Genomic DNA, 24,085 nt, shown 5'->3' on the forward strand with positions numbered 1-24,085 from the left:
ATTATTCTAGCCTAACAGGCTTGGTCCATTACAAGGTCTTATCACCTGAAATCTTTCTCAGATGTCTGTTTTCACCACATGCTCCAGAAGAAGCTTACTAGGTTAAGCGAAACATGTAGGGCAGCTGGGACTCAACCTAACATCTGTGTATCCACTCTGTACAGACGACCTTTAGAGACGGTCATTATCCTTCTCTATGGCCGCCTCATGAACACAGGTTACTCTGTAATTTATGTGATTGTTGTTACAACTATTAGTACCTGACAGGCTATGCGATTTGCACACTGTTTTGAGGCTTTACCGCCTTACTGCATTATATGTATATTGTATGTTGGCCTTTTTATCCCTCTTTTTTGTGCTTTTGTCATTAATGTGTTTTTGTGAATTTTCCAATAAAATATACAATTTTAATATCGGTGCCAATAAAGTCCAATTACTCCCCTCCCATTCTCTCTACTATATAACTCAGGATGTGGCACCCTTAATTAAAACCCCCCCTTTTGTGCGCCTAGACACCCTGCGACCTAGGAGCGCACATATAAACTATTTGAGTTCTTCGAGAACCACAAGCCTCCTTCTGCAATAGATGATGGTAGTTGTAGTTCTCCCATACACAGAACTTTGTAAATAAATGATGCGGTCGGGTAGGGGGGAGCTCCACAGGGCCACGTTTTTAGTTTTTTTTTATTGTGACAGTGGGTGTGGGGAGAAGATCACTGGCCGGCTGTCACAATGGGGACCCAGGGGGTAGGGGATGCTCATTTAGTAACATGTTACACCCTGGATATGAGTGTAACATGTTATGAAACGTTAACTTATCCTTTAAAGCATATCTACAGCCAAAACATTTTTTAGCTATTTGATAGACTAGGTAATTTATACCCATCAGTTTTTTTTTTTTTACTGTGTCCCAATGGGGAAATTCCTTTTCACTTCCTGTTCCAAAAAAGTAAAATCCCCTCTTAGATAGTTGTCACTTGGAAGTCTCCCCTCACCTTACCTTTGAGAAAACTGTACAATTTTGAACCTCCCCAGCAGACACACAGATAAAAAACAAAAAAAAAAAGTAAACCTATTGGTGGGTGTGTGGTGATGCTGAACACTCACCTCAGTTGTACCTTCTTTTTGAATTCCAATATTTGTGGTTCAAAAGTCATGGTGAGTCTTACACGTATGTCCATCATAGGATACACAACTCCAAAAGAAACAAGTCCACAACATGAGTGTGTATGGGTGTGGAGGATCTATATTTTATTTCGCAAGTCTATGGATCTTTACCAGTGTTTACTAATTTTCATACAAAATGATACATCCATTTGTAATTTTGGGGTGTGTAGCCCCTCTTTATTCATGGGTCTAAGCAGTGGCGGCCGGTGCATTGGGGGCGCAGGGGTGCCGCCCCCCCTATCCATGCTTCCGGCCCCCTAATCTGCATGCGGGGCGCCGGACGCATGGAGTTCAATGGGGCTTTTTTTTTTTAAATCACCTGATTAGAGCCAGAGGCTCTAATAGGCTTCAGCAAAGGGTGGACCCGGGGCGCAGAGCAGTGCACCCCGAGCCCACCCATTGTGTGACAATAGCGAATGAAAATTTGCTATTGTCACACGGATCCTCCTCCTGGCCAATCAGGAAGCGGGTCCTCCCGCTTCCCGATTGGCCAAAAGGCAAACCCCATGCCATTGGCCGAGGAGGAGGCGGGAGGACTGAGGACTCGAGGAGACGCCGGGGGACTAAGGAGAAGCCGCCGCTGCCTGAGGTAAGTTCACTGGTCTCGCGGGGGGGCCCGCTTACGCTGGTCACGCTGCATTGAAAGGGGGCACGATGATCTCTCTGCATTGAAAAGGGGGCACGCTGGCATCTCTGCAGTGAAAGGGGGCACGCTGGCATCTCTGGATTGAAAGGGGGCACGCTGATATCTCTGCATTGAAAGGGGCACGCTGATATCTCTGCATTGAAAGGGGGCACGCTGGCATCTCTGCATTGAAAGGGGGCTCGCTGGCATCTCTGCATCGAAAGGGGGCACACTGGTATCTCTGCATTGAAAGGGGGCACGCTGGCATCTCTGCATTGAAAGGGGGCACGCTGGCATCTCTGCATTGATTACACATTTTATTCAGCACCTCACAAGTGCTATTCACGAATCGACTATTTCTTAATTCCGCATAGGCAGCTCCATGCGATTAAAACATCAACAATCAGGGATATAACATGGTCAGATCACGCGCCGGTAATGCTTACTTACTCCTTGCTGGACTTTGTTGCCTCTCGTCAACGCTTTTGGAGGTTGAACGAGAGCCTCCTACAGACCCCTGAAGTCCTGACGGACATCTCATCTAAACTGCAGGACTATTTTCAGATAAACGATCTGGAGGAATGCGAGATGGGGAATCTGTGGGAGGCCCATAAAACCGTCTTAAGGGGGCTCCTTATTCAACATGGATCTAGACTTAAAAAGGAACGCAATAAACAATTAACGCAGCTTTTAGATATGCTGCGTCGTCTTGAATCTCAACATAAACACGCTACGTCACCGGCTCTGGAGACTGAGCTTGTGAGAACGCGTCAACAAATAACAGATCTCCTGTTGTTTAAAGCTAAAGTGGCCATACAGCGGAGTGGAGGCCGGGGTTATGAATATGGAGACAAATGTGGGAAATTACTTGCATACTCTGTGAGAGAACCAAAACTTTCAACTTATGTCCCTAATATTGTCTCAACGCAAGGCCATAAGCTGACACCCCCCAAACAGATTGTGGGGGAATTTGGCCGATTTTATTCTTCATTGTATTCACTGACGGACGCAACTATCTCTACTCCGGTAATGGAGGATTATCTTGTAGAATCCCGTCTTCCTACACTCTCTACTGAGATAAGAGAACAGTTAGACGAACCGATCACTCTGGCAGAGGTTCAACAGACTATAAGTGCCATGAAGCTGAAGAAGGCCCCTGGACCGGAAGGTTTTACGCTCCAATATTTTCAAGTTTTTCTTTCTATCTTGGGCCCATACCTAGTCAGATTCTATAACTCTGCGAAGGAAGGGGTCAACCTGCTTAGGGACATCTTAGCGGCACATATTACTGTTATCTTGAAAGAAGGAAAGGACCCTACATCTTGTGGCAGCTATAGGCCTATTTCATTACTTAATATCGATTTGAAAATTTTCACGAAAATACTGGCTAATCGTTTAGCCCCACATCTCCTTGACCTAGTTCACCTTGACCAGGTGGGTTTTGTTCCTAGCTGAGAGGCTAGGGACAACACTACTAAAGTTCTAAATCTGATTCACGTGGCTAATAGTTCCCGAATCCCGAGCGTTTTTATTAATACTGATGCAGAAAAGGCCTTTGATAGGGTGAATTGGCGTTTTATGTTTACGGTCCTTAAATATATAGGCTTGGGAAGTAATATGCTGCGTTGGATCACTAGTATATACTCAAATCCCACCGCACGGGTCAAGGTAAACGGTGGTCTATCTGATCCTTTTCCTATTAATAATGGTACGCGGCAGGGCTGCCCTTTGTCCCCTCTATTATTTGCTCTTTCGTTGGAACCCCTCCTTTGCACTATACGCCTGAACCCAGATATCCAGGGATTGAAGGTTGGGGGAAGTCATTACAAGATATCTGCCTATGCTGATGATCTTATGTTTTCATTGACTAACCCGACCATCTCCCTTCCTAATTTAACACAGGAACTGACTAGGTATGGATCCCTTTCGAACTTCAAAATTAATTTTAGTAAATCAGAGGCGATGGGAGTGGGGGTTCATCCTCCTCTCCTAAGCACTCTACAAACAAGTTTTGGTTTTCGATGGACCGATAGGGCCTTACGCTATCTTGGTACCTTTATTCCAGCATGTCTGCCTAGGGTCTATGAATTGAATTCCCCCCCCCCCTGATCAGAGAGACACGCTCCCTCTTGGACAAATGGTATACGGGTCTTCACTCATGGTTTGGCAGGTGTAACTTGATAAAGATGAGTATATTGCCCAAACACATTTACTTGATGAGGGCGCTCCCGGTTCGGCTGCCTGCCCGGTATTTTCACTTGATCCATTCCCTCTTCATTAAATTTGTATGGGCACAGAAAAAACCTCGCCTAGCACGGTCGCAACTGACTTTACCAAAAGCTTGTGGTGGCTTAGCGCTCCTGGATATACAGAAGTATTTCCAGGCAGCGCATCTGAGTAGAGTGGTTGATTGGTGCAGACACCAGGCATCCAAACTGTGGATTACAATAGAACAAGCACAGACAAATATTCCTCTTAGGGGTGCACTTTGGTGCTACCCAGATTTGCCATCGCAATTGCGTCTTCACCCCCTTATGGGCACTACGTTGCGAATATGCCATCAGGCTATTGTGCGGTACTCTCTTGCCCCCTCTTGTTCTCCATTATTTCCTGTGATCGGAAACCCGCGGTTTATGCCGGGCTTTTCGTCACCAGATTTGGTGAGGATGGGCGTATCTGGATATACTCGGGCCGCCCAGTTCCTGGTATCGGATAGCTGTCCGGCATTGGAGACTTTGACGACTGTGGATGGTTATTTTAGGCTTACCTTTTGGTCCGCCTTGCAACTTCATCACTTTTTACATACTTTACCGAACCCGGCAGATTTTGCACGTAGCTTGACTAGATTTGAAGAATATTGCCTGAAAGAGGGGGCCCTGCCACATACTCTTTCTTTATTATATAGTCTATTAACGATTCCGTTGGATAGACCTCCTCTGCCGTGTCTGACCAAATGGGCATCTGACTTATATCGTACTTTCACACCATTGCAAATACAGAAAACTGTTCGGTTGTCCTTTAAATCGTCTATTTGTACCAAAATCCAAGAGACCAATTTCAAGCTATTGACCAGGTGGTACTAAACACCACACAAACTCCACAGGATCTTCCCGAACACGTCGGCGAATTGCTGGCGTTGCGGGGGGGAGCACGCAACATTACTCCATATCTTTTGGTCCTGTCCGAAACTTTTAATATATTGGTCTGAGGTTAGAGTTATTGTTCAAAAGTTTACGGAATATTCTATTCAGGAGGACCCGGCTCTTTTTTTGCTTCATCCATCAGATATTCCTACACAACGATATGAAAAATCGGTGGTGCGCCATCTAATTAATGCAGCTAAGGCTGTCTTGTTCTAATAAATGAAGGGCAACACGGAATGGATGGGCAAACTGAGGGTTTATCCTACTGCCAGTTACGATTATATGTTGTGGGAAGGTATATAAAGTTAATGTAACCTTCTTGTGGGAGTTTATGGGGGGGGGGGGGGCAGTGAAGATATAAATTACTTTTTAGGATGACCTGGCTTTTTTTTTTTTTTGTATGATGGATTGGCTGTTATGTATTCACTTTTTGTTCTGTTGTATGCCCTTTTGTCTTCTAAAAATAAAGTTATATTTGAAAAAAAAAGAAAGGGGGCACGCTGGCATCTCTTCATTGAAAGGGGGCACAATGATCTCTGCATTGAAAGGGGGCACACTGGCATTTCAGCATTGAAAGGGGGCACGCTGGCATCTCTGCATTTAAAGGGGGCACAATGATCTCTGCATTGAAAAGGGGCACACTGGTATCTCTGCATTGAAAGGGGGCACGCTGGCATCTCTGGATTGAAAGGGGGCACGATGATCTCTGCATTGAAGGGGGCACGCTGGTCACTGCATTTAAAGCGGGCACGCTGGTCTCTGTGCATTGAAAGGGGGCACGCTGGTCTCTGTGCATTGAAAGGGGGCACGCTGGTCTCTGTGCATTGAAATGGGGCACGCTGGCATCTCTGCATTGAAATGGGGCACGCTGGCATCTCTGCATTGAAAGGGGGAACGCTGGTATCTCTGCATTGAAAGGGGGCACGCTGGTATCTCTGCATTGAAAGGGGGCAAGCTGGCATCTCTGCATTGAAAGGGGGCACGATGATCTCTGCATTGAAGGGGGCACGATGATCTCTGCATTGAAGGGGGCACGCTGGTCTCTCTGCATTAAAAAGGGGGCATGCTGATCTCTGTGCATTGAAAGGGGGCACGCTGGTCTCTGTGCATTGAAAGGGGGGTACGCTGGTCTCTGGGCATTGAAATGGGGCACGCTGGTCTCTGGGCATTGAAAGGGGGCACGCTGGTCTCTGCGCATTGAAAGGGGGCACGCTGGTCTCTCTGAATTGAAAGGGGGCACGCTGGTCTCTCTGAATTGAAAGGGGGCACGCTGGTCTCTGTGCATTGAAAGGGGGCACGCTGGTCTCTGTGCATTGAAAGGGGTCACGCTGGTCTCTGTGCATTGAAAGGGGGCACGCTGGTCTCTCTGAATTGAAAGGGGGCACGCTGGTCTCTCTGAATTGAAAGGGGGCATGCTGGTCTCTCTGCATTGAAAGGGGGAACGCTGGTCTCTCTGCATTGAAAGGGGGAACGCTGGTCTCTCTGCATTGAAAGGGGGAACGCTGGTCTCTCTGCATTGAAAGGGGGCACGATATACCTTAATTACTGAAGGCCCCTTTCACACTTTTGTGACCTCAAAGTCACACAATTTTTTACAGCGTTTTTTGCCGCAAAGCAATGCCTATTACATTTTTCTGTTTGCGCCCCCCCCCCCAAAAAAGATTTTGAGCACCAGCCACCACTGGGTCTAAGTAATGTGTATACCAGGGTTCCTCCAGAGGTTACTAGGGGTTCCTTGAGCAAAAAGCGATTTCTGCCTCTCAGATAAGTTCCCACTGACTCCATTAATCTTTTTAGCTATTTATAAGGGGAGAATTCTTCCCAAAGGCCCCCAAGTATAAGGAGCATTCTTCCCACTAACCATCACACTAATGTATTATGAGGTGGCGATATTGTAACTTTTAGCAGGGGTTCTCTAAGGCTGAAAAGCTATTTAAAGGGTTCCTCTGTGTTTAAAAGGTTGGGAAAGACTGGTGTACACTATGAGCCTGTTGGAGGTGTTTTTTTGTGATAACCAAGTATTTACATGCAATGCCAGTTTTAGGGCTCTTTCACACGGCCGCTCAGTTTTTTATCTCCGCTGCAGCACTTTTTTTTTTCACGGACACGGATGACACTTGTGTCATCCGCTCCGTATGCCCGCATATCATCCCATCCGTTTGCGGATGATATACGGACATAATGTATGTCTATGGGGATTGCGGATGTCAGCTGTTGACACCACTGACATCCGATTTTGCATCAGTTCCATTTTTTTAACGAAGGAAAAATAGGGTTCTGTTCCGTTCCAAAAAACGGAACAGAACTAAAAAGGACACAAATCGGATGTCAGCGGATGGTCATCCGCAATCCCATAGACATGCATTATGTCCGTATATCACCCGCAAACGGATGGGGTGATTTACGGACATACGGAACGTCCGTGTGAAAGAGCCCTTAGGCTTGGCAGAAAACTTTTTTTTTTTCTTTTTTTTTTATATGGAGTAGGTAATGAATAAAAACCCTTCAGTTTTTTTTACTATCTGTGTCACATTGGGGATATTTTCCTTCACTGAAGGTGACAAGAAATCCCCTCTAATGCTGGCCATACACTGTACAAAAAATCGTTCAACCTAATTTCCGAAAAAGGACATGAAAGCAGACGATCCTGCCATCATGTAATGACCGATAAATTGCTCAATGGACATAAATGAATAATTTTTTTTTTCGTTTTTTCACATAGCTAGTGCAAATAGTTTGGATGAAAAACACACTAACCTTTCAATTTATTGTTCATTCGGCAGAAAATTTCCATGCTTGTCCTTCGTTTTGTTTGGCTCAAAAACGTCACAACCGATTACCGATTTGTGCCCATTAACTGGCCGAAAAATTGAACGAACTTTCCAAATGACCAAATTTCGGCCGATTTCTTGTATAGTGTATGGCCACAATTAGACAGCAGGCACCAGAAAAGGTCCTCAAGTGTCCACATGTAAAGATGTCCCTTCTATTCCTGTTTTTATGATCAAAATGTTAGATTTATCCTCCCTCTCTCTCTGTGAGAACAGTTAGCAGGACAAATAAAGAGAATGAATCTCCCCAGCATTGACTGTGAAAAAACCAAACATACTTTTTACCAATCCCCCAGGCCATCCAAAACTAGAAAAATTAGTTTTGGCTTTAGATACACTTTTATTTGCAGCAAAGAGTAGTCTTCGATCCTAGCTTTCGAACCTCTTCCAAGGTTTAATTTAGTGCAATGCTTTTTTTAAGAATGCTTTTTTTAACCACTTCAAGACTATAGGACTTAAGTTGAAGTGGTTATTCTGGGATGATGCCTACACCAGGCATCATCACAGTATGAAAACTTGGAGCCAGAGATTTCCTGTTCAGCAGAAGTGATTCAAGTGGCTGAACAGCTACTCAATCACTTCTGCAGGTGGCAGAAGGGGGTCCCCAGGCTCGGAAGCGAGGTGACCAGCACGGTCACTTTACAGAGAGGAGGAGAGAGGAACTAACGTTGTTCCTCCCTGTGACCATGAAAACCAGAAGTGATGAGGATTTCCTCACTTCCGGTTCCGGCTCTTTGTTTAGTGGGCTGTTAGTGGTCAGTAAAAGTAAAAAGTAAAAAAAAAAAAGTTTTGGATAAAAGGCTTTTAAAGCGTCACATATGGAGAATTTTAGGTACTGTAGTTTGGTGCCATTCCACGTGTGGACACAATTTTAAAGCATGACGTTAGGTATCTATTTACTCAACGTAACATCTTTTATATTTTCGTTTTGAGTATTATATTGTGTTTGCGTGCAATAAAATTAATCAAAGTGCATTTTTTCCAAACAAATTTCATTTGAAAAACCACTGCGCAAATACTATGTGACATAAAATAGTGCAACACTCATTATTTTATTCTATAGGGCCTCTGCTAAAATTATGTTTGGAGGGTTCTTATTCATTTTCTAAGTAATTTTCTAGCAAAAAAATATTGGATTTTTGTCTTTCCGTAAAATCCTTTTCTCTGTTTATTGACGGACACAGCTCCAGAATCTTCTTGATCATGGGGTTATCCTGCCCCCTACAGGAGTAGGACACTAGGCAGGAAAAAGCTTTATCACGCCTATGGGGCAGCCCCAAGGGATATACTCCCACTTCCTGCTATAGGTACTTAGTTTTGTTACAAGCAGTGTCAGAAGAAATAGAACCCAACTCAATAGAGGGGCGGGTGCTGTGTGTCAATGAACATCCGAGAAAAGGATTTTACGGTAAGACAAAAATCCAATTTTCTCTTTCGTTCATTGACGGACACAGCTCCAGAATCTTCTTGACCATTAGGATGCCCCAAAGCAGTGTCAAACATGAGGAGTGGGGAAAAAAAACACAGCAGAAAAAAATTTCCAAAGGCTAAACCTAGCCAACCAGGTAACATGGAGCTCAACTGAAACATTCACCCTCAAAGAGGACTAGTCCTCTCAAACAGCAGCCTGCAAAACCTTGCACCCAAAAGCAGCATCTGCAGATGACAGCACATCTACTTGTAAAATTTTGTGACGACCAAGTGGCCACCTTGTAAACTGCATCACTGACGCCTAATGGCAGAAGGCCCAAGAGGCACCAAGCGCCCGCATAGAATGCGCAGTAACAGGAAAAGGAGGAACCTGACCCTTGATTGAACAGGCATGTACCACCGTCTTTCTGATCCATCTGAAAATGGTCGTGACAGACGCGGCCAACCCCTTGTGAGGTCCATCCATAAGGACAAATAGGGAGTCTGATTTCCTAAACAACTTGGTTACCTCCAGGTACACTCTGAACACCCGAACCACATCCAGAGAACTCAAGGCAATCTCCATAGGATGCCTAGGCTTAGGACATAGGGAAGGCCACACAATGTCCTCATTCAAATGGAAATCAGAGAGAAGCTTTGGAAGGAACAATGGACAGGGATGAAGAACCACCTTATCTCTTTGAACCACCAGGTAAGGTGAACAACAGGACAATGCTGCCAGCTCCGACACCCTGTGCACAGAAAGTAATAAACACCAAAAAGGCCACTTTCTGGGATAACGTAAGTAGGGGAACCTCCCTGAAGATTTTCTAAGGGAGGTTTCTGAAGAACTGACCGCACTAAAATGAGGTCCCACGGTAGCAATAGAGACCGCACTGGAGGAGCCATGTGTCAAACTCCCTGGATAAAGGTACACACCAAGGAGTGTGTGGCCAATGAACGTTGAAAGAAAACCGCTAAGGCCAAAACCTGGCCCTTGATGGTACTCAAGGCCAGGCGCTGCTCAACCCAGCCCCCCCCCCCCCCCCCCCGTTGAAGCTAATATCCAAACCACCGAAAAAGAGCAAGGGTGAACCCCAAGATACTCACAGCACACAATGTACCTCTTCCAAGTACGATAGATCTTTCTAGAGGTAGATTTTCTAGCCTTTAGGAGCGTAGGAGTTACCGATTCAGACAAACCTCTATCCTTCAGCCAAGCTGTTAAAGCCAGCGACTGTAAAGCAGAATGGAAGATTGGCCCTTGGGACAGCAGATCTTCCCTGAGAGGAAGTCTCCAAGGATCATAGGTGACCAGCTGTACCAGATCGCCAAACCAAGACCGGTGAGGCCAGTCTAGAGCCACTAGAATGACCATAATCCCTTCTGCCTCAATCCTGCGCAGGAGTCTTGCCAAAAGTTTGAGGGGGGGGGGGTATAAATCAGACGATACTAGCTCAGAGGAGCCACTAAGGCATCTGTGGCGTCGGCTAGAGTATCCAGAGACCGTGCCACAAACCTCTGTACCTTTCTGTTGAGACGAGGAAGGTAGACACTATCAGGCCCAGCAAATCCATTCAAGCCCGGAGGGATGACCGTCTGCTGGACAACAGAAGCTGGATTGCCTCCTGCAATTTCTGGAGTTTTTCCAGAGGAAGAAACACTCTGGCTGAGGCAGAGTCCAGACCCAGATAGTCCAGTCTTTTGGACAGAACCAGAGCAGACTTCTAAAGGTTCAGAATCCAACAGAACTCCCTCAGAGTTCGCAGAGTAATCTCCAAGTTGTCCATCAGAGCAGTCGGAGTTTCCACTCGCAGAAGATCATCCAGGTACCCCAGTACCACAATCCCCCGCTGACGCAACAATGCTAGTACCGGGGCCAACACTTTCATGAAGACATGAGGAGCGGAGGTGAGACCAAAGGCCACAAACTGATAATGCTCCTCGCCCACTGCAAAGCGGCGGAAGCGCTGGTGGAATGTGAAGGTAGGCGTCCTTGATGTCGATAGAAGGAGAGAAAATCCCCCTGATGTAGGGACATCACTACCGTGCGAATGGACTCAGGTCCAGAATTGGACATACCTTGCCTTGCTTCCTGGGAACTGTAAACAGGTTTGAGTAAAACCCCTGAAAACATTCGGAAGTTGGAACCGGGACAATCACCCCTTGAAGTAACAAGTCTTGCACCGCCCCAAAGAGACCCCCTAAGCGATCTGGGGACAAGCGCAGGTTGGTGGGGAAGAACCTTTTTGGAGGATAAGACCGAAACTCTATCTTGTAGCTGAACTGAATGACTTTGTGGACCCACTTGTCCTTCACCACGGAGACCCACGGATCGAGAAACCAGGGAAGACGTCCCCCCATCCCAGATACGGGTGAGGGCGCCCCCTAATGCAAAGAAAGCCTTGTCCACAGGCCTGGGAGAGCCTGCTCGTTACTTGCCAGACCAGGTCCTCCTGGAACCTCCAGTGGAGGCTCTGAAGGGTTTAGATCCCTTGTCTTGAGACTCTGGGGGACGAAAAGGCCTCTTATGAGTCGAGAAGAATGGCCCCCGTCTACGACGAGGCTCCTTGCCCTTGGAAGCCTGTGAACGAACTCTTCCCCCCCGTACGGCCACTAAATAATGTCATCCAAGGAAGCGCCAACAGGCAAAGACAAATGGGAGATCAGCTAAGGCCTTCTTAGAAAGCTGATCCACAGACCAGCATTTCAGCCAGATAATACGCCGAAGGACTACTGCTGAGACAGACAGTCTGGAAATCAAAGGAGCTGCATCCAAAGAGGCATCACAGACAAACTGTAGCCCCTGGACAAATTGATGCGCCAGCTCCGCAAAGGCAGGGGGAAACGGCTCCCCCTCCAGGTCCCGGCGTAAAAGTCAGAGTTTACAACACCAGGGCAACAGTAAATACCGGCCTAAGTGCCGAACCAGTCACAGTGAACATATGGCAGGTCAGAGCCTCCGACCTCCTATCAGCCTGATCTTTAAAGGCCAGGGACTCCTCACCTGGAATTAAGGTGGCTATATTTAACCTGGAAACCAGCCAGTCCACTACAGGTGGGACCGTCCACTTTTTAAGCAGGGAATCCTCATAAGGATACCACATCGCAAAAGTGGGTTTTGGACAACCCCACTGTTTAGTGACAATATTATCAAAGTAATAGGGAAAGGGGAACACCCTCGCCACTTTGGAGAGCCTGTGGGTGCCAAAAGGGACCGGCGCCTCCAACGCAGCATCAGCTGCATCCTCCATTTTCAAAGTTTCACTCACTGACACAATCAGCGCATCCACCAGCGCCTTTTCAAGCGCGGCTAGAGGAGCAAAGGAATCACTGTCTGAGCAGGCAGGGTGCGGGGATGCAGACCCAGCAGGGTAACTCACATCCATGGCGGCCAAATCAGATTCAGGATCTGATGAGACAGATGAAGCGGGTGAAGGCGGGGGACGCTTTTTACTAGCCCGTTTCCCCAGGAGCAAATGCACCTTGGACACTAAAGACTCCAGGACCGCCAGTGCAGTCAAGGATTTTGTTGGGACCCAGCAGACTCAGAGAGGATCAGGTGGGGAAATGTGCTCCAGGGACTCCATTAGAGAAGAGGGGGACCCACAAAAAAAAAAGTGTATAACACGGCTATGGACACCCCCACTGTGCTGGCGGCACCACAGGGCCCAGCACAGAGCACTACCGCTGCTAAAGCAGAGAGGGGGAGAGAGAACCCCACAAAAGGATTACCAACACTGATCAGGCACTTACAGCACCAGGCAAACCACACACCATGCGGCGATCAGGAGGAGAAAGAGCCATCACTAGGGGGTGAGGAGGGGCTCCTAATGCCGAAATCACGGTTATATAGCTTCAAAAACATGGCTGCCGCTATTTTTAATGAGAAAGCCACAAGAAAATCACCGCCCAGCCTACACAAACATGGCCGCCAATCTACAGCACAAAAGGTCACAGGAAAAGCGCGGCGCCATGCGGCTCCCAGGGGGGACCCTAGGAGCACCGAACAGGATCTCAGCAGGAAGGGGGGACCTGGCAGGAGCCCTTACCAGGTACAGCCCCCTCCTAAAAGTCCGGTTGCCGGCAGCGTGCTCCCCCCCCCCACAAGTTCGATGCCCCAGACTGACCTAAAAGGTATAGCAACCCTATGTGAGCATGGGGGGGGGAGGGGGAGGGTGGGTTGGGCAGATGGGGGATAACAAGTTCGCAGAGGACCATTGAGGGGGTGGACCGCTTCATGGGAAGGAGGAGAACCCGGGGGTCGGCTGTCCCAGGGAAGGGCCCAGGTCCACCCCAAAAACCTCCAGGGTCAGAGGGGGGACAGCTACTTACCATAGCAGGAACAGGGTAGGCCCCACTCCTGACAGACTATTGCTCCATCAGAATAGGGGGGCTGTTGGCCAGGAGGAATGCTGCGACTCAGGCCGAGGCCAAGTTGTATGCGCGACATTTAACTCGCTGGCCAGCCCCCCGTCCAGTGGGGCTATGTCTCGGCCGATCTAGCGCGGACCTGAGGCCTGTGTGCGCTCGCTGGCCAGACTGGGGGGACAATCTGGATCTACATTATCCAGTTTGTCGCCCAGTCCGGCAGTTGATAGTAGATTCTCACAGGAACAAAATAACAAAGATAGGAAAAGAAATTCCATTGAAAAAGAAAAAATTGCCAGAACCAGAGATCTTAGCAAGGAACTAGGTCCTTGCTCCTGACTAGGCAGAAAAAAAAACTGAGTGCCTATAGCTGAGAGTGGGAGTAAACCCCCTGGGACTGCCCCATAGGAGTATTCAAGTTTTTTCCTGCCTAGTGTCCTACTCCTGTAGGGGGCAGTATAACCCAATGGTCAAGAAGATAAGGAGATGTGTATGTCAATAAACAAAAGAGAAAGTAGTTTTTTTTACATATATTTGAGAAGTGTCAGAATTGGGCCAGTATTGAAGTGGTTAAGCTTTAAAGCTGAAGTTTCTTATGTAGTTACATTGGTCTAGTTTGGAAGGATGTAAGTATGTATGTGCCATAACCTGGATGGTACCCTGAGGAAGCTAAAAATCACAGTAGTAGACACAGCTGGCTTCTGGGCAAAGCTTTCTCTGATTGGATGAGGAGGAGAGGCGGGACAGTGACATTGCAATCTCCACCTCGTTCAATCAGAAAATGCTTTGCATTCATTGAAAAAATGAAAATTGTTCTGTTAATGGTGCCCATGCGATCAAGTGACCCCCCCCAACGTGTTAACTATGCAGCAGGGTAGCTGCTCAGGACAAGATCTGGAAGTTAGCAGCAATCAATATAGTTACAATGGCTATTACAAGGATTTCCATCTTCCACAGGGATTGGGCAGGTATGGCACATGCTGGACATCTGTAACTTTGCAAAAAAAAAAAATATCAAAACTTCAGCTTCAAAAGGACTACAGTAAGTATATTTAATAAAACACTATACAGCAGTAGAGAAGTGTCAAGAATTGTGTCAGGCTCCTGTGATAATGATCTAACTATTGCATAACTCCTTTGTAGCTTACAGCTAAGATAGGGTAGACGTAGTTGCTGCATGAAAACACTACAAAAAAAAAAAGAGTACTATAAGTATTTAAAAAAAAAAAAAAAATCTCTCTAGAAAGATTTTCATAAATAATTTCGTATTTAGCAAAAAAAAAAAACCAGACATGATACTCAAACAGCAATTTTTCATAAGGTACAGATAGTTTTTTTTTTTTTTTTAAAAGGGTATCTCTCCAGACATTACCCAAATTTACTCTCCATACCACCCTCTTCCCCTCTAGCATTTATTTATTTTTTCTAGTTCCTATAGCAAGAACCAGTTTTATTACTCACTGTGACATCAGCAGCAAGGTGTAAAATTCTTGCAGAGGGAGCTGCTAGGACTTTAGTTCCTTTTGACGTAGGCAAGCTCTCCAAAACTACATCTCCCAAGAACCCTTCCTTCACACAGTGTGTGGATAGGCGCTTAGAAGTTGTTGTAGAAACCTTTTTTTGCTAGAAAAGAAATCAATTTTCTATAATTTTTGTGACAAAAATAGAGAATCTGCATGCATGTGTTGCAGAGATGTGCTGTGAACTATAGGGCTCCATCCTCCTCCGACATTAGTGCCAAACGCTTGAACACTAACGTCTCATAGGTGTTGCTCATACAGTAGAAGTATGGCCCAATCAGGTCCTTAGTGCAAAAGATTGGGCAACCCTGCACTAGAGTTTTACAGGTTGGGCTGCACACAGCAGGGGCGACCGCAGCTTTCGGAGGAGGTAAGGACCTATGAGTAGAAGGTCACAGGTTTGAGGGAACTGTGGGGATTTTTCATGAACTTGTCATTTAAGATCTTTGTTCCTTAAAATCCTTAGCATGCACACGTTCTGCAGCAATTTGGAGAGGGGTCCCACTCTCACTGTTGAATTTTTCCTTTGAATTTCAATTGGTAAATGCAATGGGAGAGGGTCAGATCACTGTAGAACAGCCCATTTTTTTTGTAGCAGGAAAAATGAGACTCCAAAGTGAGTAGAAACTATGGTGGAAAAATCTAAGTGCATAGAGATATAAGAAGGCTCCATCTGCAGCTGAAATATCACTTATGGGTAAACTGACCCTTTAATTATTAAGGCGCAAATTAGTTCTTAGGTAATCAACAGTTATGGTTTCTTTTTCTATCTACAGTATTCTGTATTGCCAGGTGGTGAGGGATAACTGGTTGCTATGGGCTACTGTACATAAATTAATAAATATTCCCAGTACTAGGCCCTACTTAAGTGAAAACCTGCATTTTCCTACAGCAACAAAGATTTAGACTTTAGTTGCCACTTTACAGTGCGAGAAATAATCTGGTAACAGAATAAGGCCACAAAGGTAGTTTTTCCTAAGATACTTTGATAGAAAAAATGCGATATGCATCCATAATGAGAAAATAAGTCAGCGATTACCTTTAGCATGTCTTTATACCTTCCCATCTCCGAATGCGCAGTAATAAGGCAACCAAGAACTCGAAACTTGCCTGCCGCATCTGTGGTCTTTTCCAACACTTTAGTCCAAACCTGCAAAGCTTTCTCTGTCTGGTTAGACTGGTAAAGCTGAAGTCCTTTCTGGATCTGCTGTTTGGTTTGGTCCTGACCCATTTCCACGCCCAGAAGTTTCATAAAATCCAGCGTACACACAACCACTAGAATCCAGATGGAACAACAAGAAAGACTACAGCAAACCAAAGGCCATAGTTTGCAAGGGACTGGAGTTTCCAGAGCTGACAGATTAGATAAACAGGTGACAAATCCACCCGAAGGACAGAGTCTTCCCAAAGGGAACTTGCAAGTCTGACCTGCAATTGAACACGCATAAGAACGCTGGTGGGAAAACATAGAGGAACCCAGCTTGGAAGTGGAAATGCACACGCCTAGGTTGTGAGATTCAGCCAGATTGGGTCCCAGCCCCCCACTGCTGGGCACAGCTGTCCCTGCCAATCTGCGGCTCGTCTCTTCAAAGGAATGCCAGCACTAGTGACTCAAGGTCAGAAACGGAGCCTCACCAAAAGCCCACCCTCTACCCATTAACAGAAACATGCAGTAAGATCCAAATTTAAAAGGCCCCTTGTCTCCCAACCCCACAACTGTGGTGTGTTTCATTTTCCCTGGCTCTACCCCTCCCAAGGAGAGAGAAGCTGTATAAAAATATCTCCAAGACAGACAAACGATGAATTGGAGAGCCAGCAAGAATTTTGAGGGCTAAGATGACAGGAGATCATACTCCGTTCTTTCCAGCCTATTAACTGGGCTTCATAACAGCCTGCTACATTTTTCTGGGTCCAGGCTACTGTGGGAGGGGGGGGGGCAATTATACAGAGCAAATGGTGCACTTACGAGTAATAGTACTGAGACTTTACAAACAGCTGCCGCCTTCTATGCAGACAGTATTTTCTGTCATTCTGGCAACAAAAAACATTTTTTGAATCCTCCAGCCAAATAGAGATGTACATTATGTAAAAACTTCAGATCTCAATGCAGGTCCCAGGTTTGCCTCTGATCCACATCCATTTGAAAATCGCAGCACTGATTAAAAAGAAACTCTTCATTGTAACCCAGGGGGTGCACAGTAGGTCGCATAAACCCCCTGCACATACCACTCCGTTGACTTTATTTGTGAAGCAGTATCTATACTACAGCCTCGGTTACATCAGTTGGTTTTAGGCTTGTGCATAGTCACTTTTTAAGAAAACCTTTGCTTTTATCTACTCTTTTACTTTCCTTTTGGGGCTCATTCAGCAGTCCTGTCCTCCGTGCAGACCCACTTTGGAGCCACGCACAGGCAGCCCATAGAAGTAATGGAGATGCAGATGCATTGGCTGCATGAACACAGTCACATTTCAAAATTTGACATGCACGAGCGATGTGATATCCAATGTGTGCTGTCTCATGCATGTCCAGGGTTTTCATACCTTAAAAGGTTTAATGTACACTAATTGCTGTACTTTTTTGTGTGTTTATCAGAAATCTTGTTTCTTCATTTGTAAGAAAATCTTTCAAAAAATAAGTAATAAAAAAAGAAAACCTTTGCTTTGTCTATTAAGGGCAAAGCAAATGGATCGCTTTATGAATAATTGGGGGGATTAATCCTTAAGCCAGGAATGGGCAAACTACGGCCCGGCGGACCTTTTAATCCGGCCCGCGGAGCGCGCAGTGTTCCCCAACCCCCGGGCCGCGGACTGGTACCGTGTATCAAATGGTACCAGGCCGCCTGAGGAACTTCGGCAGAGGCGGCCGGGGGGGGGGGGGGGCACAGAGCAGTGCGCCCAGAGCCCGCCCATTGTGTGACAATAGCGAATGAAAATTCGCTATTGTCCCACGGCTCCTCCTCCTGGCCAATCAGAAAGCGGGTCCTCATGCAAAACTCATGCCATTGGCCGAGGAGGAGGCGGGAGGACTGAGGAGACGCCGGGGGACTGAAGATAAGCGCTGCCTGAGGGAAGTGAGTGCACTGGTCTCACGGGGGGGGGGGGCACTGGCATATCTGCATTGAAAGGGGGCACAGTGGCATATCTGCATTGAAAGGGGGCACACTGGCAAATCTGCATTGAAAGGGGGCCCTGGCATATCTGCATTGAAAGGGGCCACAGTGGCATATCTGCATTGAAAGGGGGCACAGTGGCATATCTGCATTGAAAGGGGGCACACTGGCATATCTGCATTGAAAGGGGGCCCTGGCATATCTGCATTGAAAGGGGGCACAGTGACATATCTGCATTGAAAGGGGGCACGCTGGCATCTCTGCATTGAAAGGGGGCACAGTGGCATATCTGCATTGAAAGGGGGCACACTGGCATATCTGCATTGAAAGGGGGCACGCTGGCATATGTGCATTGAAAGGGGGCACGCTGGCATATCTGCATTGAAAGGGGGCAGGCTGGCATATCTGCATGAAAGGGGGCATGCTGGCATATCTGCATTGAAAGGGGGCATGCTGGCATATCTGCATTAAAAGGGGACACAGTGGCATATCTGCATTGAAAGGGGGCACAGTGGCATATCTGCATTGAAAGGGGGCACGCTGGCATATCTGCATTGAAAGGGGGCACGCTGGCATATCTGCATTGAAAGGGGGCACGCTGGCATATCTGCATTGAAAGGGGGCAGGCTGGCATATCTGCATTGAAAGGGGGCACGCTGGCATATCTGCATTGAAAGGGGGCACGCTGGTATATCTGCATTGAAAGGGGGCATGCTGGCATATCTACATCTGACCACACTGTCCATCTACTCTTGGTCTGGCCCCCGGGTCCAATATATGAACCCATTGCGGCCCTCGAGTCAAAAAGTTTGCCCACCCCTGCCTTAAGCTATCCAGTGGGGGGGATACACAGCAGAACATACCTTTCAATGCCACTCCACTCTATTCAGTGCAGGTAGCAGAAGGAAATACCTTGTATTTCTGCATAGGCAGGAACATATGACAATGCTAGGGGGAGAGAGCCCATAGTCTTGTACAAGCTATGGTTCCAGTGACTCAAAGCTTTCAAAGAGAGTGGTGGGAGTGATGGGAAGGAAAGAATAAGTGTCTGAGGAGGTCTTCATCAAAGTAACCTGTCACTTTTTGCCCTATTTGGGCCTGACACAGATTCGCTATACAGGAAAGCTTTAAGAAGTTATGTAGGCTGCCGTTGTCACCCTCTTGTTAAAAATGCTAGTTTACTGGCTCTTATGCTGATCCAAAAGTGTTAAAGATTTCTTCGACACTGACCCACAACAACTATAAGGATCAGCAGTTCTGACTTCACACTTGATCCAGAGCAATCACTCAAAGTATAGAAGCCACAGACAGCCAAGTAACTAGAAATTTCAAAAGGAAGAAATTGCCCTATATGCCAGCTTGGGAACAGGATTTGGTGGAGGATCTTGACTTGACTGACTCATGGACATAGTCTCCTCAGATGTATAAGAGTATTATAAATGTAGCACTCGTGAAGGCAGGATATAAGATACTTCCAAGTTCGGGGTTTCCCAACCAAGGTTCCTCTTGAGGTTGCTAGGGGGTTCCTTGAGCAATTTCTGCCTCTCAGATAAGTTTCCAATTACACCATTGTTCCTTTTAGCTATCTGTAAGGGGGTAATTCTTCCCAATGATGACAAGAGTAAGGAGCATTCTTCCCACTGACTGTCACACTAATGTGTCATGAGTTGAAGATATAGTAATTTTTAGAAGGGGTTCTCTTAGACCAGAAATGTATTTCAAGGGTTCCTCTGTGTTGAAAAGGTTAAGAAAAGCTGTTCTGGATGGTATCTGGTGCCAGACCACCCCTGTACCAGATCAGAGCTGTCAGCTATTGGCTATGGGAAGTATTGATCGCTGTACTTCGTATAGAGAGTACAGCAGCTCCGACTGGAGTTGACGTTTTTTTTAGGCCTGGTACACACAATTTGTTTTTTGTGAACTGAAAGAAAACTTCTAGTGTGTACCAGGCTTAATCCTGAGCATCTATGTAGGTGTGGCCAGGATACTGAAGACTTGCAGAGCAAGATGTAAACAAACATCGGAGGCCATGGCTATTGAAGTAAATACAGCTGCAAGAAAAACTATGTGAACCCTTTGGAATGATATGGATTTCTGCACAAATTGGTCATAAAATGTGATCTGATTATCAGTATGTGAACCCTTGGATTTAATAACTGGTTGAACCTCCTTTGGCAGCAATAACTTCAACCAAACGTTTCCACAGATCAGACGTGCACGGTCAGGAGTAATTCCTGACCATTCCTCTTTACAGAACTGTTTCAGTTCAGCAATATTCATGGGATGTCTGGTGTGAATCGCTTTCTTGAGGTCTGTAACGTTCATGCGTTTTTGTTTGCGGATGGATTTACAGCTGCAGAATTATTACACTCAATAGCCTTGTAGAGAATCTGTTGAACAACATATCCAACTCTCAGGACTTCATCACCGTGTACAGCCTGTTATATACTATATATATATTAATAGATGTTTAATGGAGGGATAGAGTATATGAGGATATATAGATGAGAGACAGGCTATTGTATGGTGAGCACTAGAAGTAGTATAGGAGAGTTGCAGGTGATGGTAAGCAGATAGGTTCTGATGTCAAGTATAGTGCAGATGGTAAGAGGACACAGATGGAGTATACTTTAGACAGAGTAACCTAGTGCAAGGATAGTTCAAGGTAGTCCCAAGAGCTAACAGTCTTATGCAGATGATAGTGAATAGATAAGATACAGATAGTCTTGGTAATTGCAGTAGATGACAGTAGGAGATTGGTTAGTAAGAATCCCCTGCGGGGTACTTATCACTTAGATAGGTTAGGAAATACAATGTCCAGAGGAGAGGGGTGATCCCGTAGCGGGATACGGATCACCAGCGAGGTTTCCGGCTTAGTTCAGCAAGGAAGGTATGTCAGCAGCTCCGACTTCTCAGGCGTAGGTGCGATGAACATGTGGGTTTGAACGAGCGATGAGTGAGAGCAAACCGGCGATTGAAATAGCCGCTCATAGCGGCGCTCGGCAGTGATGTCATCCGGTCTTAAAGGTGTATGCGTCCTTTGTATATACAAGATGGGACGCAAAGAGAGGAGAAATATAGGAACAAGGGTACCATAGGTACCGGAACATTACAGTACCCCCCCCTTAAGGCCGGCTCCGGAAGGCCTCTAGAACTGGTTTTTCTGGATATTTCGAGTGGAAATTGCGAATCAGTCTAGGGGCATGGATATCGGAGGTATCCAGCCAGGTGTCATCTTGGGGCCCATAATTCTTCCATCGTACAAGATACTGGAGTCTTCTATTGAAACGGGAATCCAAAATTTCTTTTATCTCAAATTCTTCTCCACCCTCCACTTGTACAGGAGGTGGAGGTGAGATAGTAGGCCTTATTCCTTGGTTAGGAACATGGGGCTTCAGTAGAGACACATGGAAGACAGGATGTATCTTGAGGTCTACTGGCAATGTGAGTTGTACTGCAGCTTTTCCAATAAGCTTCTCTATTGGAAAAGGTCCCAGAAATAGAGGTCCAAGTTTTTTACTAGGGATCTTTAGTCTCAGATTTTTTGTAGAAAGCCAAACAAGATCCCCAATGGCATATTGGGGAGAGGGTTTCCTACGGAGGTCGTAGTATTTTTTTTGTTGGCTATGAGCATGAGATATTGTATTGTTGAGTAATCCCAGAGAATCCTTTATCTGGGCAAGATAATCAGATGCTACTGGATTACTTGATGGTAAGATACGTGGAGGAAGGAGTGTGGGATGAAACCCATAATTCAGGTAAAACGGACTTTGCTTAGTAGTGCTATGAGTAGCGTTGTTATAGGCGAATTCCGCCAGTGGGAGGAGATCTGCCCAATCGTCCTGTAGATACGAAGTATAGCAACGCAGGTACTGTTCAATGCACTGGTTAACTCTCTCTGTCTGTCCATTGGTCTGAGGGTGGTAGGCAGAAGTAAGGTTACGCTCTATTCGCAGTATCTGACATAGAGCTAGCCAAAATTTTGAGATGAATTGTGAACCACGGTCAGACAGCAGTGTTTTTGGAATACCATGTAACTTAAAGACATGTTTCACAAGTAATTCTGCTGTTTGTTTGGATGAAGGTAGTTTTCGGATAGGGGTGAAATGTGCCATCTTGGTCAGATGGTCCACTGATACCAAGATGGTGTTGAATCCTTTGGAAGGTGGTAGTTCCACTATGAAATCCAAGGATACCACTTCCCACGGAACCTGGGGTATCTGTAAACTACAAAGTAATCCTGATGGTTTCGTGTTGTCAATTTTAGACCTTGCACAGATATCACAAGATGAAACGAACATTTTTACGGTTGTCTTCATGTCTGGCCACCAAAATTGCCTAGTGAGTAGATTGAGAGTTTTAGTCATACCCATATGTCCTGCCATAGGTACATCATGCGACAATTCTAAGATCTTGGTTCGCATAGTAGGGGGTATGTATAATTTAATGTTGTAGTAGAGGAAGCCTTCTGCGTCAGTAGTTAGTTGTGGTGGAGGTGAATCCAACCTCATGCTGTGCAAAATCTCCTCCTTCAGTGAGCGAACGACTCCGATAATACGTTCAAGTGGTATTATAGGAACTGAGGGAACCTCAGTGCAATCTTTCTCGGCTAGTCGTGAGAGTGCATCCGCTTTTCTATTTTTGTCTGCGGGCGTGTAAGTTACTAAAAAATTAAATCTCAGAAAGAATAACGACCACCGTACCTGCCGGTGGGAAAGAGTTCTATTAGTCTGAAGGTATTGGAGGTTTTTGTGATCAGTATATATCAGAATTGGCAATTGAGTGCCCTCAAGTAGATGTCTCCAATTCTCTAATGCCAGTTTTATGGCTAATAACTCCTTCTCACCTACTGGGTAGTTCACCTCGGGGCTACTTAATGACTTTGAAAAGAAAGCAACTGGGTGAAGAGGTGAGGTGTTTGTTGGTCGTTGTGAGAGAACTGCTCCTACTGCCATATTAGACGCATCTACCTCCAAGATGTATTGAAGGGATGGGTCTGGATGGCATAGTATGGGGGCAGTAGTAAAGCTTGATTTCAGCAGAGAGAATGCTCCATTTGCTTCCTTTGACCAATTAAATGGTCTCTTCGTGCTTGTAAGTTGTGTGAGAGGTTTCACAAATCGCAGAGAAGTTTTTAATGAATTTCCTATAGTAATTAGAGAATCCTAGGAACGTTTGTAATGCTTTGCGAGTGGTTGGCACAGGCCAATCCAGAATGCAGGATATTTTGCTCATGTCCATTTTGATTCCACTTTTAGATATAATATATCCTAGGAATAGTACCTCCTCTTTATGAAAGAGACATTTCTTTGATTTAACATATAAGTTATGTGCAAGTAGTCTTGACAACACAAATCTCACATGTTTTATGTGCTCAGGTAAGGAATGAGAATAGATAAGTATATCGTCCAAATATACTACCACACAAACATCAAGCAAGTCTCGGAATATCTCGTTTATAAAACGTTGGAAGGCTGCGGGGGCATTACATAGCCCAAATGGCATTACAAGGTACTCAAACAGTCCGTATCTGGTTCTGAATGCCGTCTTCCATTCATCCCCTTTACGGATTCGAATTAAATTGTATGCCCCTTTTAGGTCCAATTTTGAAAAAAAAAGAAGCCCCACGCACCTGTTCGATAAGTTCAGGAATAAGAGGTAAAGGATAACGATCCTTTATTGTGATGGCATTTAATTGTCTGAAATCAATGATAGGCCTAAGGCTAGAGTCCTTATTGCGGACAAAGAAAAGCCCAGCAGCAGTGGAGGAAGTAGAAGGTCGGATGAATCCTTTTGCCAAGTTTTCATCCAGATACTCTTTAAGGTGAGAGAGTTCATCCTGTGAGAGAGGATATACATGTCCGTAAGGCAACTTGCTATTAGGGAGCAGATCGATACAACAGTCATA

The 24,085-nt window shown here is 45.8% G+C and overlaps 1 protein-coding gene across 1 annotated transcript in view; it reads right to left on the minus strand.

Moving 5' to 3' along the window:
* The window catches only part of RAPSN (receptor associated protein of the synapse), a 73,543-nt gene extending 56,890 nt beyond the window's left edge, over nt 1-16,653 (minus strand). Inside the window, exon 1 of the mRNA XM_082270444.1 lies at nt 16,107-16,653. Within this exon, the coding sequence (XP_082126570.1) occupies nt 16,107-16,535 (429 nt within the window). The 5' untranslated portion in view covers nt 16,536-16,653. The remainder of the gene's footprint in view (nt 1-16,106) is intronic.
* Between the last annotated feature and the right edge of the window lie 7,432 nt (nt 16,654-24,085).

This window comes from Pelophylax lessonae (assembly GCF_965119305.1).
Source record: "Pelophylax lessonae genome assembly, chromosome: 10".
Classification (NCBI taxonomy): domain Eukaryota; kingdom Metazoa; phylum Chordata; class Amphibia; order Anura; family Ranidae; genus Pelophylax; species Pelophylax lessonae.